At 41.4% G+C, this 19,184-nt stretch overlaps 1 protein-coding gene across 3 annotated transcripts in view; it reads right to left on the bottom strand.

Moving 5' to 3' along the window:
* Nucleotides 1-19,184, bottom strand: part of SPHKAP (SPHK1 interactor, AKAP domain containing) — a 161,064-nt gene that overhangs the window by 106,990 nt on the left and 34,890 nt on the right. For all 3 annotated transcript variants that reach the window (XM_058702387.1, XM_058702370.1, XM_058702379.1), the window contains exon 2: nucleotides 16,244-16,349. In XM_058702387.1, coding sequence (XP_058558370.1) covers nucleotides 16,244-16,349 — 106 coding nt within the window. The remainder of the gene's footprint in view (nucleotides 1-16,243; nucleotides 16,350-19,184) is intronic.

Raw genomic sequence — 19,184 nt, 5'->3', positions numbered from 1 at the left:
GAACTGTGAGACCATGACCTGAGCCGAAGTTGGATGCTTAACCCGACTGAGCCACTCAAATGCCCCAAGTACGAATTAGACAATGTTTTCTATTGGGACATTGTTTCCGGATCTTTGCATATTTGCCAATTTTTCATTAGTCATTCTATATGATACATCATTCTTGTTTCCCTCCTAGGTCTCTAATCTCTTTCTATTAATATTCGGTCAGCAAAGGTTCATTGAACTCTTTAGATGGTTGACACTTGGAATATCATAATGAGCAAAAATGGTCTGTGCCCTTTTGGAAATTAAACTATAATAGGGGAGGATAAGCATTCACAGGACTGTGATAAAGAAAGCGGGCGCTTTGATCAATGGCAATCCAGGGCAGGTATCACCCTGGAGGAGTGGGAGCTTCTATCTGGGGAAGGCCTGGCAGGAGACTATGCACCTGACCAGAGTTTGAAAGATACTTCTGAGCGGTCTGGGGATGCTGGGGGAGGCGTGAGAGGGTGGGGAAGAAAGGTGTCTTTTTCTGAATAGCTTTTCCTCCTCTGATAACCTCACTTGGAATAGTCCCTCTAGTTCTGACCTCAGGGTGTTGCTCTTTCCTCCTTCTTCAGTCATTTTCCTCGGAGAGCTCACTAACTCTTGGGGCATTAATTACCACCCAGAGGGATGACACAATGGTCCACAGCTTAAGCTTTGACCTTTCTCTGGAGCTTGGCTTCTCACTTTTCTGTTAGTTATTATTCTTAGATCTCCTCCTGTCACCATAAAACTCTTGGTGTCTAAACCCAAACCCCCGCCTTTCCCAATTCCAGTCCCTACAAGAAACCTGACTCCCTAACTCTCCTGTTTGCAGTTGATGGCAGAACAATTCTCCTAGCTGCCCTGGCTTGGAACATCTATGCCATCTGGCATTTACTTCTTTGTCTGTTTCTTGTCTCATGTTCTGCTAATCATTTTTTCTTTAATTCTCTTCACATGTGACTGCATACCATGGACTAATCTAATCCAATAGTGAATTACCCAGAATTGACCTCCATATTTATGGGACTTAAAATATGGCATGGGAGCCAAATAGTAAATAATGGAGCACTGAAATACACATTAGTTACAAGTTGTGGTGGGTAGTATGGAGAAATTCAACATGGTGAATTGACAGAGCGTAAAGGGGGGGTGGGGATGATACTTGAGAAGGGCAGGTAGGGGAGGCTGGGGTCCTAACAATTCATGTTGTAATTGTCTGCTTCTTTTATCCCCCTCACTCCCTCACCCTCTGCTTCTCAAATCTACCCAGCTCACTGAAACCACAACGAAGGATAAGAATGTAAGCTTTCGAGACAGACCTGGTTGCAGTTTCCAATCTTTCCACCAGTTAACTGTGCGGCCCAAGGCAAGTCACTTATCCTCATTGAGACTCAGTTTTGCCATCCATAGGATGAAGTAAACATTGCCACTCACAATGAGGGATTTTTTAATAGACATTAGGAATAGTAAATGTGCCCAGCATCTGATTATTTGAGGTGTTCACAAAAAGGTTTCCATCAGTAAATTGCTGATGTTACGTAATTCTCTTCCAAGACCTTAAGCCTCAATTGATTAATTGAGCCAGGATGTATTAGCGTTTTACCATCTATCAGACCTATCAGACACTGGGCTAGTCCCTGAGACATAGTAAAGAAAGAAACTATTTGCTGACAGTGAGACCAAAATTTTATGGGCTTGTTGCCAAACTATGGCCTAGCATCCAAGACAGAACCTAACTCAGCTCTTACCTGTTAATCATTTCAGGAATCATTTCATGCAACTCCGATGTTTAAGATACTGCACTATGCCCACTCATTTACTAAAGAGCACAGTCTTGATGATGCACATGGTTTCCCTCATATCTTTTCATCTGCCCCTTGGATTTTTTTTAACAATGTTCTTTCCCAACCGTCAAGAACTAATTGAATCCAGGCTTCGTTAAGAACTAGTTGCATCCAGGCTCCCCTCCCCATAGCAAGTATTTCTCTCTTCTGATGAAATCTCTATAATGAAAGCAATATTCCTATTTCAGGGTTTTGGAATGTGCGTGCGTGTCTTTTCCTTCCTTTTATGATACGGGTGTAGGAGTATCTTATTCAATTTATCTTCCACACGTATCTCTTGACATACAGCTGGTCCTGCGCACCTGTTTGTTTTTTTTGGCACCAAAATTTTTTTGGTATTTGATGTAATAGAGATTTATAGTTTTCTTTTCCAATGACTGTGTTTCGGAAAGATTACTTGTGAGTGATTTGTTCAGTAGGAATAAAATTTAAAAGTTATATCTAGGCATGTAATGATATTTATATTTCTGCAAGGCTTTTATTTTCTCAAGGTTTTATGCAAAGTAATGAAGAATTTTTAATTTTTTTAATGTTTATTTATTTTGAGGGAGAGAGAGTGGGCAGGGGAAGGGCAGAGAGAGACAGACACAGAATCTGAAGAAGGCTCCAGGTTCTGTGCTGGCAGCACAGAGCCCAACGCAGGGCTCAAACTCACGAGCCATGAGATCATGACCCGAGCTGAAGTCGGACCCTCAACCCGCTGAGCCACCCAGGTGCCCCGGAAGGTAACAAAGAATTATAAATTTGAGCAAGATCTGCATTTTGTAGTCCTATACTATCAAAATATTATCAAATTTCATTTTCTGGTAATTTTAAGTGTAAAGATGTAAAGCAGCACCAAACCTTTTAAGGAGGAAATTTTTACCCGCAAAATGCTGTATTTGCCTAATGCATGAGTGGTGATTAATGATGGAAGGCTCCTTAAAATTAACTGAATAATGTCAACATAAAAAAAGACTCATCTTGGGGCGCCTGGGTGGCGCAGTCGGTTGGGCGTCCGACTTCAGCCAGGTCACGATCTCGCGGTCCGCGAGTTCGAGCCCCGCGTCAGGCTCTGGGCTGATGGCTCGGAGCCTGGAGCCTGCTTCCGATTCTGTGTCTCCCTCTCTCTCTGCCCCTCCCCCGTTCATGCTCTGTCTCTCTCTGTCCCAAAAATAAATAAAAAATGTTGAAAAAAAAAATTTAAAAAAAAAAAAAAAAAAAAAAGACTCATCTTTCTTCAAAACACAGATTTATCAACCCCTCCAAACAAGTAGACTCAGAGAATTTAAGAGTGCTGGAATAGTAGGACATCAATGCTTTCAGCTGTCTGCAGGCTGGACAGCGCCTGGGGTGGACATTCCAGGCCCAGCACCCCTGGCCCTCTGCTTACTCAAGGGTTTCAAACAAATACCATTTTTAAAATAGCATGTCACAGTATGAAAAACACTGTCCCAAGAAATCATTCCTTCAAATGTGACATACAATTTTCATGAAAGAAAGAAAAAGCAAGACCTATAAAATAAAGGGAGCGAGGGAAGCCCATTGGAAGAGCCATGGGCATCATGTAGAGAAGAACCTCCAGGCTCCCACTGCTGTTCTAGACTCTTTCTAAGAAACCTAATTAAATGTTTCTTGCACAAGAAGACTTTAATGTGAGTAGGTCAATCAGATTTGCACAGTAAGTGAGAGATGGCAAACAGCTGATTAGTATGAAGGTAGCTACTCAGAGATGCTGTCACCTATGTGCTCCGCAGTATAATCAATGGCATCTCTGCTGCAGATAACGTTTTCTTCATAGAGATATCACGGTCCTATAAGGTTCACCCTTTTGGGGGGCGCCTGGGTGGCTCAGTCGGTTACGTGTCCGACTGTGCCTCAGGTCATGGTCCTCTGGCTTGTGAGTTTGAGCCCCATATCAGGCTCTGCTCTGCGAGCTCAGAGCCTGGAACTTGCTTCAGAGTCTGTGTCTCCCTCTCTCTCTACTCCTCCCCTGCTTGCACTCTGTCTCTGTCTCTCTCTCTCAAATAAATAAACATTACAAATTTTTTTTTAAAAATCAGCAAAAAGAAAAAAGGATTCACCCTTTTTTTGTGTGTAAAGTTCTCTGAGTTTTAAAAAACACACAGAACTGTGTAACCACCATCCCAATCAAGATGTAGAACAACTGTTCAACTCCTTCCCTCTCCCCAAATTTCCTTTTGCTCCTTTTAGTCGAGTGCCTCCTAAGTCCTGGCCCCTGGCAGCCACTGATGTGATTTCTATCCCTAAAATGTTGCCTTTTCTAGAATGTCATGTATGTGGAATCATTTAGCATGTAGCCTTTTGTGACCCGTTCCTTTCACTTGGCATAATTAACGTGTTTGGGATTCATCCATGTTGTTGTGTGTTCAGCACTTCTTTTACTATGGAGTGGTGTTCCATTGTATGGATGCATGCAGATTTCTATTCGTTTTTAATTTTTTTTTAATGTTTGTTTACTTGTGAGAGAGAGGGAGAGACAGAGGTGCGAGTGGGGGAGGGGCAGAGAGAGAGGGAGACACAGAATCGGAAGCAGGCTCCAGGCTCTGAGCTGTCAGCACGGAGCTCAGCTTGAACTCACGAACCGTGAGATCATGACCTGAGCAAAAGTCGGATGCTTAACCAACTGAGCCCCCAGGCGCCCCACATACAGATTAAACACACACACACACACACACATTTACCCGCTGAAGAACATTTGGGTTGGTTCTAGTTTTTGGTAAATACAAATAAGGCTGCTACAAACATAGGCTTACTGGTTTGTCACACTTTAAGGTTTTCTTTTGCTTGGGAGAGATGGATAGGTGGTGTGGTCGCTTTGTAAGAAACTGGTAAACTAGTTTCCACGGTGGATTTGCCACTTTCCATTCCCACCAGCAAGGTGTGAGAGTCCGTGTTGCCGCGTATCCTGATCAGTACCCGGTGTTGTCAGATTCGCTTCAAACTCATTTTGGACCTTCTACTAGGTTCATAGTGGTATTTCGTCATGGCTTATCTTCCCTTTAATTTGTAAAGATATGGGGTATTTTTCCTTTTTAAGATTCTTCTAAAATGAAACTCTTCACTTGGATTCTACGCTGGTGAAGACCTTATTCATAAAACCATAAAGCATGAATTGGACTATACCGGATGCTAACTCCGATTGCCGTCTCAAAGACGAGGACAATGTCATCCACAGCAAGTGTCCATTCGCTCACTCATTCATTCAGCAACTACTTGTTGAACACCTGCTGGCTTGGAGGTATTTTTTTTTTCATCTTGTTTTGTAATTTAAATATAATTTGTTCCTCACAAGATGCTTTTATCCCACGGGAAAGGCAGTTAGAAGTATATAGACATGGGAGTTCAGGAGGTGATGGCATAATATCATATTTGTTAAGCTCCCCTGGGGTATGGGCATAGATCCTTCAACATTTATATCTCTCCATCTCTCTCTGTTCGCTATTTACGTGAAGGGTATAGTACAGTGACCTGAAATGTGACATTATATTAGTATTTGTCTCTCTGTGTCTGATTTAGTCACTTAGCATCATACTGTCATGGAGGTCCGTCCATGTTGTGAATGGCAAGATTTCCTTCTTTTCTACAGCTAAGGAGTATTCCAGTGTGTATATACACCGCATCTTCTTTACCCATCCGTCCATCCGCTGATGGACACTTATGTTGTTTCCATATCTTGGCTGTTGTAAATCATGCTGCAAAGAACACAGTAGGAGAACACTTGCTGTTTTCACTAGGAGCTGCTTAACTAACCGGGCATTCGGTGGTGAACGAGACAAGAATAAAGACAAAACAGACAGTCTTGTTCTCATTCTGTTGGGGAAGGGCAGACCGTAATCAAATAAATTTTATAGACAGAGAAAGAAATGGAAGGACACAATGAAAACTACTGTGAGGATACATAAAGCCAGAGAAAGGGATCAAGAAGTAAGGGACGCTATTTTGGAAAGTATTTTCTGGCAGGCTTCTCTGAGGGTGACAGTGGGCCGAGATCTGAATGAAATGAGGCGCCAGCCACATATCCTTCTGGGGGAAGAGCATCCCAGGCAGAGAACATCGGCAAAAACAAAGGCTCAAGGCAGGAGTTTGCTGGTTGTACTCAAAGAACAGCAGAGAGACCATAACGGCCGTGCAGAGTAAGCAGCGAGAAAAGCGAAGAGAAAGAAACGTTTTGCTTTTGCACTGACAAGAAATCCAGTGCTGAGCTTGGCCACACATTCTGTAATGTCTTGAAGCACTCTAAGATTCCACAAAGGTGTTTCATTATATTTTTGGAATGTTTAGTCACTGGCTTTAAGTAGCGTTTAAGTCTAACACTCATACACACACACACACACACACACACGCACACGCACACAAGGTCAGAAAATTTTGTGTAAGTTTACACATGTAATTTCATGTTATTTAATCTGTGCTTTAGCACACTTTCTGAGAATTCTGTAATTTTTTGTTTTCCACTCTGAGAAATAATGCCTTTCCATTATTTCACAGGGAAACCATAATGTTATTTCAAGCACACTGAAATCCCAGGAAGAAACAATATACAAACTGGACGTAAAGCTTCTGTGAAAGAAACAAAAATACTAGCATAAAAAACTCAATTGGTTCAGTCTTCTGTTACTGAAGGTTTAATTAAATGATAAGATAACATTTTCCTTTTAATGATGATTCTAGTGGCTGGCTGCCTGAGTTCATGTCTGTTTAGTGTCCTATGACAAAACAAGAAAATGTTTCCAAAGGATGTTTTCCTGTTGGTTGGACACATTTTGTAATATGATTACTGTTTGGTTAGGTGTGACGCATTCTTGCATGGATTCCATTGACACCTGTTACAATTCGGAAGTCTCGTAATTGATTATGTGGAAGAAAATTCCAAAGTGAAGTAAACATTGCTAACGGTGTCATTTCAAAGTAGGGTGGGGAGGACACGGAGTACGAGGTAGGCAGATGCCCAACTCCTGTTTCAATTCTGGGAACACCGTGAACGTCCAACTTTTGTCAATCGCAACTGTACGACCTCCTGAAATACATCCTTCTACTTTGGACTGAAATAGAGATAATGAAACACCTGCTGGCTACATGGCCAATCCTGCCTCAGTCAGTTTGGCTTTGTCAGCACCAATCATAATTCCTTCAAAACAAGTTATGCAATCTGGTGCCTTTTGTCTTTAATAAGCCTGTACGCCCCTCTTGCAATTCAGAGTGCTCTCTTAATTTCAGTCCACTCTGTGTCTAAGGCCCCAAATAAATGCTTCTGGTTGCTTGACAGCCTCTTCTTCTTGGTCAACAATTATTTTGAAAGTATTGGAAAATAAGGGAGCTTTTTAAGGTCCGGGAACAAAACAATCCTCCATTACAGAGGAGGAAAGTGCCTAGAAAGAACCAGACCAGAGGCATAGTTGGTTGGGAAGGCTGGGAAGATAATGGTTAAGCAAGGGATCTGCAACCCGTTCTCTGTCTTTACGGTGGAGGGGGCGGGAGGGATTACCTCCAGATAAGAAAGAAGGCAACGTTGTCATAAATATACTAAGGACTGGCCTCCAGATACACTGTGTTTTCATAGCAGACGGTCCTTACCTATGTAAGGCTTTTAGCAATGGGTACCTGGCCTAACTAAACTTGCTTCTGATAAATAAACATGGAATATACTGATTTATGGAACATCTGTCTCTGATAAGTGTCACGCATGGATGAAACTATCTGAGTATAAAATGGAGATTTCTCTTGAACAGAAAGGCTCTCTTATCTGAAATTCGTGTTCCCGTGTGTGGAATTTAGAGACCCTTGTATTGACCTTGGCCACAGTGCATCCTAATGTGGCAAGAAACAAATGACACAGAGCCTCAGGAACAGTTTTGGACATCTTCCTGCTTTTCTTGGGCCGCACAATTACTTGTATCCTGGAAACCACACTGTATCTCAATGCAGTCACAGAATGGGATAAGAGCACAGAAGACAATTCAGAAATATCAAACCATTCTTGTTTCCTTTTGCCACATCACACAGATGTCAGCTGGCTGAAGAATGCTTTGAAAGTTGATCAGAGCTTTTTCTGCATGAAAGTGATAACCGAGTTTGAGTCTCAAGTATAAAACGCAAGAGTTACAGAAACAGATATACTCAGGAAATGCAAATATAGTATAATTTATGAATGGTCAGCAATGTTTTAAACCGAATAAAATGAGACATATAAATAGAGGACAGCTGATTGCTATTTAATTGCTATTTAGAAGCAGTATAATGCTGTAATGTTGATATGATCTGTGAGGGGAACGTGATTTTTAATGTTAGGAGAAGCAAAATACAAGAATAACAAGTATGCCGGAAAATGTAAGATACGCATCAAGGGTTACCATTCATTTGGGATTATTTTGTGTAGGTTTGCAAAGTGTGGATCGTGCAAAATTTGCCATTGGTCAAAGGGACAGTGGATTCAGTGGCCATGTGTTCCTTGACAGTTGTTGCATGCCTTTGGCCTTTGGCAATTATAAGAAAGGGAAAACTGTCATTTCTTGACTCTTCTCCTATTTGAAAAAAGCTATTGGAAGCATCTACCTTTCAATATGTAAGCTGATGGCCATGTAATTTGCTAAGGGAGACACCCGCTTCTTGGATGCTCTCCCTCCTGTAGAGTATGAGCCCTTATGTGCGTCTTTCAGGGTGGGTCTAACTTTCAAAAGGCCTCCTAACTACAAACACCCAAATGGGGGGCTCCTTGTCAGGGATTCATGAACCAAAAGGCATCCTCAGAGGGCTGTTCCAATTTATCTGAGTCATATCCTTCCTTCCTGCTCTGACACCGCCAGAAGTGACAGTGGGCACTTCAATCAGAAGGGCAAGCCTGATAAGATACAGGAAAGGTGGAAGCTGTTAGGGCTGATGGCGAATGCAGTATCTACTCCAGACTCCAAAATCAAGAGGGTGGCTTAGATGGGAGACTGACAGGAAAAGAGAGCAAGCCTTAAGGCTTGAGTGGTAGGGAGGAAGGGTGGCGGGTCTTTTAAACACCCAAATATAGAAAGGAAAAACATTTTGAATGACAGAGTAGATATTTTTTAAAACGTTAGATCCCTTGCATTTTTGTAGACAGATATTTAATACGTAATGTACAGGTTTGGGGGAAATTGGAAGAATTGGGAAAAAAAAATCACTTCCCTGGTTCCCATCGCATAGCATCATCCCCAACTCCACAAAATGTTCTAAGCTATTTTAGGGTTTCAGAGTCCTACTTTTTGCTCGAAAAAAAGAGAGAAAAGAAAAGGCATTGCAAGATCCTTCCAGGAGTTCTTCACACATAGCAGAAAGGATGCTCAAGGAACCTAGCGGAAGAGGACAGAGCAAGACTAGCATGTTGGAATCGTAAGCACTGTGGGACCATTGCCAGAGGGCAGAGAGAGGTGGTGTGGAGTCCTGAATAGAAGTCTTCAAACATACTGATTTTGGAATAGGAAGCTGAATCACCTTCAAACTGCAAAATAAGCCATAATTGATAGTTTTGAACAAAGTCTCCCACATAGGATTACTGAACTGACATTTTCCAATGGCATGTTTTCGTTGAAGGCAGAGGAAATTAGTGCCACCAGGGCCCTCATTATCTGCATTCTGGCCTCAGTGCAACTATGGCCTCGGAGATGTCAATGCACTCAGAAGCTTCCTTAGGTGTTTAGTGAAATGACTCCCCGAGGGAATTTTGTGGCTGGCTCTGTAGATGGAACTGGCTGAATCTGAACGCATGCACGTCTTCTGCTACTTTGTCTCCAAGCTCTTCTTCCCAGTGACCTCAATGATACCACAGCTCACGGATGTTCCCGCTTAAACAGACGGCGTTCACGGTTCTGTTTAACTCTCACTCCTGATCTTGACTTCCCCACGTGTCTCTCCTCCCACTGTCTGTGTGCAGGTTCCGCCCCTCCTCTCCCTGCCCCACCCCCTGGGGCACATCACCTGTGCTCCTTCTGGCATCCTAGATTCCTGTCTCCCTTTGCTCTAAGGAATTCTTTTCAGAACTATGAAGTTCTAAAGCTTTCTTCAAATATCACTTTTAGTAACACAATTCTGCATTTATTTTCTTAAAAACCTCCTTATTTCTTCAGTGCCTCTGATTACTCCTGCAGAATGGTGATAAAACAGGACACCTAGGCCATGTGACAAAATTCAGACCATTCTGGTCTAAAGAGCTGGGTCTGGAGACCATTGCCAGGCTGCATGATGAGAAGAGAGTATTTATAAAGCTGTGAGTGCTGTATACTCCGGGGCAAAAAGCCTAGTATCTTCCTTCTGCAGAAAGGTGAGCACACCCAATTATGCTGATTTTGTTTTGAATCTTATTTGCATATTTACATTTTTAAAGCCCTTCCTTTCTGTAAGAAATCAGCTTCTAGAAACACAGCATATTATAGCCGTTTTCTGTCATGCACTTCCTGGAAATACTACTGGGGCTTTTGGCCCAGAGCAAGACAATCCTGACCAATAAAAGTGTCTTTGGAGATACAGATCAGATTCTGAAAAAGCCTCCCAATTTGCGAGTCTGCGCCTGCACACATTAATCGAATTGCTTTCGTTAATTACATGTCGTCAAACTGAGATGAGCTTAGATGAAAGTGTATTTTACAGAATAAGATGAAGTTGCCCGGGACATCCATTCCGCCAATTCTTCGGAGGTTTCTATGCTACTGTTGACGACAAATTAAAGTCACCTTCAAGGAGGCCTGTCATGGCAAAGAATGCTCTTGAAGCTTCAAAGAGATGATCAGATATCCTATGAAGATCAAACTCTACCTTTGGGAACCTGAAATGTTTTCAGTCTGTAGCCTTGGGTTAGTCTAGGTTTAGTGTGGATTTAATTAACATGACATAAAAAGAGAAGGAACTTGGGGTGTCGATTTCTCCCCAACAATTCTTTTGCCACATGGATCCTATACAAGAGGCTTGATTCCACTACAGCCCAAGGAGCAAATCTTCAGTCCAGGAAGTGAAGTGAGGATTGAAAATGTCCAGCTACTGTGGAAATGTGACATTGAGTGTAATGCTTTCAAAGTAGAAGAAAACCCAGCAGAAATTCAATGTAACAGGGGGACCATGGATACTACCTCAGGTTAGTTTTAAAATTCTATTTAAATAATTTTCCCCCTGTGGAAAGATTGTTTATTTGGAATCAACTAATACAGATTGAGCGTCAACTTTGTGTGCCAAGAACTTACACAAACCTTTTTGCATATAAACGTCATACCAACCCCAGGACATCTGAGTCAGGGAAGTTATGTCACTGGCCTAAGATCACACACTAAAAGGGAAATCTGGAATCTGACTCAGATGTTTAGATTCTAAGTCCAGCTTTGTTACTTGGGATCCTACTTGCCTTCTAGAGAAAGCGGATATTTATTTATTATAAAAACAACATAAAAGCATTTCACTTAGTGTCTGCTAGATATAAAAGGATAACATTTATAATCACTTAGCTCACTTAATGGAAATCCCTATGATTCAGTCTAACAATGATGATTGTATTTGTCTTATAAGAAGGATTGGTCCTATGAGAACGGGGAACATCGGGCAAGATCTATATGAGGTAAGATTCAAGAGGTACTACAGAGGGCTCTATTATTCACTTTCCACCAGCTACTCTTTCTCTCCCATTTTGTTCCTGCAATATTTTGAAATTCCATCCTTTTATTTATTTTTTTAAATATTCATCTATTTGAGAGAGAGAGAGAGAGAGAGAGAGAGAGAGAGAGAGAGAGAGAGAGAACAAGCCAGGGAGGGGCACAGAGAGAGAAGGAGACACAGAATCTGAAGCAGGCTCCAGGCTCAGAGCTGTCAGCACAGAGCCTGACGTGGGGGCTTGAACTCATGAGCCGTGAGATCATGACCTGAGCGGAAGTTGGATGCTTAACTGACTGAGCCACCCAGGTGCCCCGAAATTCCATCATTTTCGATGCATTATTTTGGAGTATCACACTGCATACATTAAAACTTTCCCAGCGTTTGGAGCTCAGTAAATTATGGTGACACAGAGGCTATCTCACATTCCAACTTGGATGGATCGGTAGTGTCTGCTTGGAGCTTCAAGATGGGTAGAATTCTGAAGTCAAGTCCAGGTTCAATAGGCTTGATTCCCAGGGCCAGTTAAAGGCGGGGGCAATCACACTGGTTTAGCTGTAGCAGTAGCTAAGTAAAAACAGATTTTATTTGGTACAACTATATTAACCTACACAATGACTAATACCTCGGTGAGAATTTATTTGATACCTTTCCTAGTATTTAGAGGAAGGGGAAAAGAAAGAGAAAGGATCATTCCGAAGCTCAAGCTGGGATAACCATGTAACTTACTGCGCACGGGGCACTTCTGAGAACAAAACGGGGTCTATTAATGCGAGGATAATACATGTAAACCATGACTGGGCGGTATGATCATCTTAGCTCTGGTGCAAGGCAATCCCTTAAGGATTTCCTCCTTCAAATAAGTCCACCAAAGTCATTTTCTTTTCTGATGCTGTGGCTTTTTCCACAGCTGTGGCCTCCAGTAATTGTATTTCCCCAACAGCAAAGAGGAATGGAAGCATTTGCATGTGGGCAGGATTCCTGCAACCCTTAGGGATTTCATGAGACACTCAGGAGAGAGACTCAGTCCTTTTGCAAGTTTTCAGAAGCTGATTATCCAACTAATGCATCATCTTCTGGACCCTTGTTTCCTGTCTTCCACCAGTTAATTTAGCAATATGTCAGTTCTGATAAGAAGATCTGATGGGGAAGAAGATGAGGCTATCACAGAAAATCAGTTTGGGGAATTACCAACAGATTTCAATGATCTATGGTACTCTTATTGAAGGTTGATTGACTGTGAACAGTGGTGATTCAGCTGGACAGCCTTGCTATTTCTATGATAAAGCTCTGCTTGTATTTTCTGTCTCTTTGAACATACATTATGTGTGCATTTATAGTCTCACTTACCTAGACCCATTGCCTGTGATTAACAAGCTCTTTTCCCCCCAGATTGATCAATGATCACTTAAATCGGCTTGCAGTTATATACAATAGAATAAAGGCATGAAATCATTCAGTATTCAATGTCTTTTTATTGAGGGCCTACGTGCTAGATGTAAAAAGAAAACAACAGTGAGCTACTCTTTGAGGGGGAAATGGAACGACTAGAGCCTACAAGGCATATACCATGCGGCATATTCACGGCTACTTAAACTGCCTTTAAATGCAATTATTGTGTAAATGGAAGAGAGTATTTAAAATGAAAGGAATGGACCACAACATTAGAAAAATATATTCTGGGACTCAAAGGGGTTGACTTCTTCTGCATTCATTTGTAGCAACCCTTCCTAAATAAATTTGCTTGGCTCTTCCCTTCGCTCATTCAAATCTCGACCGTATTTCAAAGTCTAAACTAAGATCCGATTCTCTTTCTGGAGATTATGGTCGGCTGCAGGCCAAAGGTCTCTCTCTGCTTTTTGCTATAAACTGTGTAGTCATCCTACATAATTATTTAACTGGTGAATTACTTAGTTTTTTTTTTTCAACTGAAAAACCGATATTGTCTCCCACACTAGACCCCGACTATGTATCTATTCTTGTATCTCTCCCTAAGATCTAACGGAATTTTGAATGTATTTACATTGGACCATATGAAATTGCCTATAATTGATCATTTTTCATCTGTAATAAAGGAAATTTCGTACGGTTCAACTTACTAATAGTTCTAGAAGTGGTGGTGGTATGAGTAGGATTATATTTAAACCTTTAAATTCTTGGGGCGCTTGGGTGGCTCAGTCGGTTAAGCATCCAACTCTCGATTTTGGCTCAGGTCATGATCTCACAGGTGTGAGATCGAGTCCTGTGTCAGGCTCTGTGCTGACAGTGTGGAGCCTGTTTGGGATTCTCTCTCTCTGTCTCTCTCTCTCTCTCTGTCTGCCCACTGCTTGCAACCTCTTTCCCTCTCAAAAATAAACATTTAAAAAAAACTTTAAATTCTATTTGTATATATACATATATATTATATGTATACATATAAACATATAATAAATGATTGAGTTTGGGTTTTAATTTCTTGAACAGATGTTCAGCCCCAAAACGCTCTATTTAGTACCTTCCAGACACGATTTATAAAAAATGAATACGACCGCCTCTATCTCCAGAAAACAAACATAGCTGACATAACAGATCACAAGGTACCAACTCTCTCAGCATGGTCATGTATATATTAAATTTTTTTCTGGCATCACATACTTACTGAAAAATTTCCTGCAGGATAATATTACTCATAAACACTCTTTATTTTGAGTGCTTACCATATGCCAGACACCGTTCTAAACATTTCATATCTATTAATTCACTTGTGCTCAGCTGTCACCTTCTTTTTTCTGATGAGCAAATTGAGGCATGAATAGGTCAGGTAATTTGCTCATGATAACACAACTAGTAATGACTGAACTGGGTGTCAAATTCAGGCAGTCTTCTTTCAATCCTTAATTTAAATACCATGTGGGCTCTAATCAATAGAAATAGAGTTATTTAAAAATGAGAATAAGGGGCGCCTGGGTGGCTTGGTTGGTTAAGCATCCGACTTCGGCTCAGGTCATGATCTCACGGTCCGTGAGTTCGAGCCCCGCGTCGGGCTCTGTGCTGACAGCTCAGAGCCTGGAGCTTGTTTCAGATTCTGTGTCTCCCTCTCTCTCTGCCCCTCCCCTGTTCATGCTCTGTCTCTCTCTGTCTCAAAAATAAATAAATGTTAAAAAAAAATTTTTTTAAAAAATGAGAATAAATGAAAAATGATTTAGCCTTGTGAAATGTATAGCATCTGGTGAAGATTATAATTTGGAGTTACAGAGTTGAATAGAACATACCCAGGGCTTGAAGACCTCTCTTAGAAGAAACTCAAAATCATTTTGAATTATAGTGTCTCAGTTTTCTGCATTAAAATGCAAATTTATAGCACTGACTCTTCTATGAGAATTGTATGAGAAAGAATAATAGATCATATAACACGTGGTAATTAGAGCCTTGAACTAATGAGACCAGTTTATTTTTATATCTGGTTATGAATGTATGTGTGCAAATACTTTTGAAAAATTATGTTTAATGCTACTTTTCTATCATCAGCTTATGTTCTCTAACACAGGTATGTGTCATTTTCTTTGTTACTTAGAACAATACAAACACGACACAAGCAGAGAATAAATAAGGCTGCTTAACTGGGTATAGTAATCAATCAATTAATATACATATATGCATACATAATGTAGAGTATGTGTGCATAAATAATATATATCTATACAATATGTTTAGTAATAGAATTTGTCTTGAATTATTCCTATAAGTATTTTTTACAATTTAACTTTTTTTTTTTAATTTTTTTTTAACGTTTATTTATTTTTGAGACAGAGAGAGACAGAGCATGAACGGGGGAGGGGCAGAGAGAGGGAGACACAGAATCTGAAACAGGCTCCAGGCTCTGAGCTGTCAGCACAGAGCCCGACGCGGGGCTCGAACTCACGGACCGCGAGATCGTGACCTGAGCCAAAGTCGGCCGCTTAACCGACTGAGCCACCCAGGGGCCCCCAATTTAACTTTTTTTTTTGAGAGAGAGAGACAGAATGAGCAATGGCCGGGCAGAGAGAGAGGGACAGAGAGAATCTTAAGCAGGCTCCACTCCCAGCACTGACCCTGATGTGGGGCTTGATCTCGGCCCTTGAGATCGTGACCTGAGCTGAAATCAAGAGTCAGACACAAATGACTGAGCCACCAGATGCCCCAATAATTTAAGTTTTTAAAGAAACAATTAATGAAATAATCCAGTGTGACACCCTCTAAGTCTGGATGAGAAGAAACACATACATTCTCCTTTGGAATTCTGCATCACATAGTGACAAAAGCTTTAGGTGGGAAATTGGGCATTTCGCTTTAAGTTTCAAGGCCTTAAGTTGGATTGGCTGGAAAAAGAAGTAGATGAATTTATGTTGTTCAAATGACAACTTTCAGCAAATGCACTTAAAGCGAGATTTGTTTATGAGTTCTGGAGTCTGTATTCTAGGAAATGCATTTCTGTTTCTCCTCATAACATAAGCCAAGCACACCTTTCTCTTTGAGAAAATAGCAGCCAGGAATGCTTCTCAGATACAGACTTAGGTGCTCCATATAATAGGTGGGGCACTGCGGGCTTAGAATTTTCGAGAATTTTCTGAACTGTTTGAGTCTTTTCGTCTTCTTCACCCATTACATTTTTAGCAGCATTAGAGGTTATCCGGGCAAGCAAACTGTGGGCCATTCCGTTGTTCGTTTTGATGTTTTTCTCTGCTTTAGAAGAAGTACCTGGAGAGTCAAACTACACTAGCGTTCAAGTTCAATCCGGGAGACAGAGCCGCGCTAGGCAAGGTTACCTTCTTACACGCTGTGATGGAGCTCCCCAGGCCGCCTCGCCAGCCGCCGCTGGTGCTGCCCTGCTGTGGTGCGCAGACCTCGTACATCAGTGGGGACTCCAAGTTGCTGTTTGTGCCCCAAAAACACAAAAGAGAACACATTCCAGTGAGTCTCCTCCATACTCAGAACAGAAGACACACAACGTGGTTTAACAAAAATCATCTTTTGGGCGGCGCTCAGCACTGCAAATCCTGCTGACCCCGACACTGCTTTGCTGGCTTCCCTCCCGCAGTTGGAGCCGCTGCGAACTATCCCCTTGGGAACAGGAACCTGCAATCCAGTGACTCCCAGCGCCCAGATGGACTCAGTGCATCTGCCTGACTTCTAGCACCGTTAGCTTTTCTTGAGCAAGCAGTTTTAGACCCCGGATAATGCTTTTGAAATGCCACGTTATTTCTGCCCAGAATTCAAAGTTTATAATTTTAATCAGGAGGCAGGGCAGGACCATGCAAAGAATGTGGTCTTTAGAAAATGCATATCATGGGGCATCTGGGTGGCTCAGTCAGTGAAGCGTCCGACTTCAGCTCAGGTCATGATCTCACGGTCCGTGAGTTCGAGCCCCGCGTTGGGCTCTGTGCCGAGAGCTCGGAGCCTGGAGCCTGCTTCGGATTCTGTGTCTCCCTCTCTCTCTGCCCCTCCCCTGCTCGCACTGTCTTTCTCTTTCTCGCTTTCAAAAATAAACATTAAAAAAAAAAAAAGAAGAAAAGAAAATGCACCTCATCTCTTTGTATCTCTGGGGTTTGGGGCATTATCTTAACTTCTTTGCCTCCAAAGTTCTAGACTTCTCTTCCTTCCCCTTATGTCTGGTTGAAATTATTACCAATCTTGGTTTTCATGATACTCTGGAAGATTTTGGATTCAACCTAATTTAAATACAAAAAGCTCTCTGGATCTTAAGGATTTCTAAAATATGAAAATTTGGGATTTAAAAAATGTATGGATATCTGAAGTGTAGGCATTTTATTTTTGTTGTTCTTGACCACATAGAATATGTACAATTCATCATAAACATTTTTTTGGAATATGATCTAATAATTATTTATGCAATTATCAGGCCAACATTTAAAAATTTTCTCTTAAAAGAAGCACCAAATAGAAGATCAGTTAAACAATGCATTTCTAACTAATATATAATCCTCATGTTTTAAGTGCTAAATTAGTCAATTTTCATTACATTGCAATTAAACATAAGTCAAAAATACATAAGTATAGTCTGTTAGCATTTCCACTAAATTACTATGAATGGCTTTTTTTTTTTTTAATGACTGTTGATGATGTACACAATGGATCACAGGTTTAGGTAAAACTTACACAGAATAATTCAAGTAAAATCTGTTTTATAGTTGCCATCTTGAGGACTAGAATGAGCTTAATTTAAATGAAAGGATAGCACTCATATTATCTTTGCTTCACTGGGAAAAGGCAATGGAAGGAAGAAAGGAGTGAGGTACTAGGCTCTAGATCCTTAGGGACTCTGCTGCTTAGCATATCTGGGTCTGTCCCTTCACTTACAAATGAACATTGGGAGTGAAATCTCCAGTCCTTTCCAGCTCTGGAAATCACTTGTAAAATATGGAGAGCCCAAACTTTCAGCCCTATTTTTACAGATTTCTCAGAATGGGGACCTATAACTTTTTGGCTGTCACTTAAGGGTGACTGTACCTCAAAGTTAGCTGCAGATCTCCCTCTGAATGCTTTCCTGGCCGTAGGAATTACCCGAATGCCAAACGTTTATCATTGTTAGGTTCCAAAACCACTTATATGTGGAAGGTAAGCCCGTGGACCAAGCTAATTTTGATCTGCACCAGCTCGTGAGTCAAGGAAATCACATTTTCCAATGTTAGGACATCTCCCATTTCTCTTTACAGGGTTAACAGCCTAGGAGTATGGAGGAAATAGGCTGAGAAGTAAGGATGACACAGATTGAATACAAAACAGGGTAGAAAAAGGGCTTCAACAATCTCTGATTGCTCTAGAGGGGGATGACATCAAACTTATGGAGAGTTAGGTCCAAAATAAGGATTAATAGGAAAAAGTAAAAGATCACGCAAGGAAATTTCTTGTTTCTGCATAAAGCATGTTGTATCTGCCTGCAAGTAGAAAGGTGAATAGTAATTTAAAAAAAAATATGTTTACTTATTTTTGAGAGAGACAGAGATAGAGAGCATGAGTGGGGGAGGGGCACACACACACACACACACACACACACACACACATACACACACAGAATCTGAAGCAGGCTTCATGCTCCGAGCTGCCAGCACAGAGCCTGACACAGGGCTCGAACCCACAGACCACAAGATCATGACCTGAGCCGAAGTTGGACGCTTAACCCACTGAGCCACCCAGGTGTCCCTGGCAAGGCACATAATAATTTTTATGCATAAAAAAGTTTAAGAACTGCTGAGTTAGTCTAGTGGAAGGGGAGACAATGACAAATCTACCCACATATATCTTGGTAAGAAAGCCCATCTGCCTTTAAGATTACGTGAGATCCCAGTTGGAAATGAAGGCACGGAAGGATTTGGGAAAATGTTGGTTGCCTGTGAGGTTCACTCCATTTGTACCAATGTGAAGTCTGTATAACACAAATAAAGAAATGTATTTTAAATATATATGTGTGTGTGTGTGTGTTTGTTTGTTATTTTGAGAATTAAACAGGGCAGTAGACTCCCGTTAGCGGGAGTAAAATCTATGCATTCCCTGACGAGTGGGACACAGTTCCACGGTACCAAGAGTTAAACCGAATGCATCTTCTAGCCCCCAGAAACGCATTCCAAATCAATTTGATGATGCCTAACACACAAAACTACATGTAGAGAGGCTTCTCGTTTCAAGCATGTGACACGGGTGTGAATTCCCAGTAAGTGACGTTACCACGCAGCCCAATCTGCTTCCATG

Source organism: Neofelis nebulosa, chromosome 2 (genome assembly GCF_028018385.1).
Source record: "Neofelis nebulosa isolate mNeoNeb1 chromosome 2, mNeoNeb1.pri, whole genome shotgun sequence".
Classification (NCBI taxonomy): domain Eukaryota; kingdom Metazoa; phylum Chordata; class Mammalia; order Carnivora; family Felidae; genus Neofelis; species Neofelis nebulosa.
This window is presented reverse-complemented; position numbering and strand designations above follow the sequence as displayed.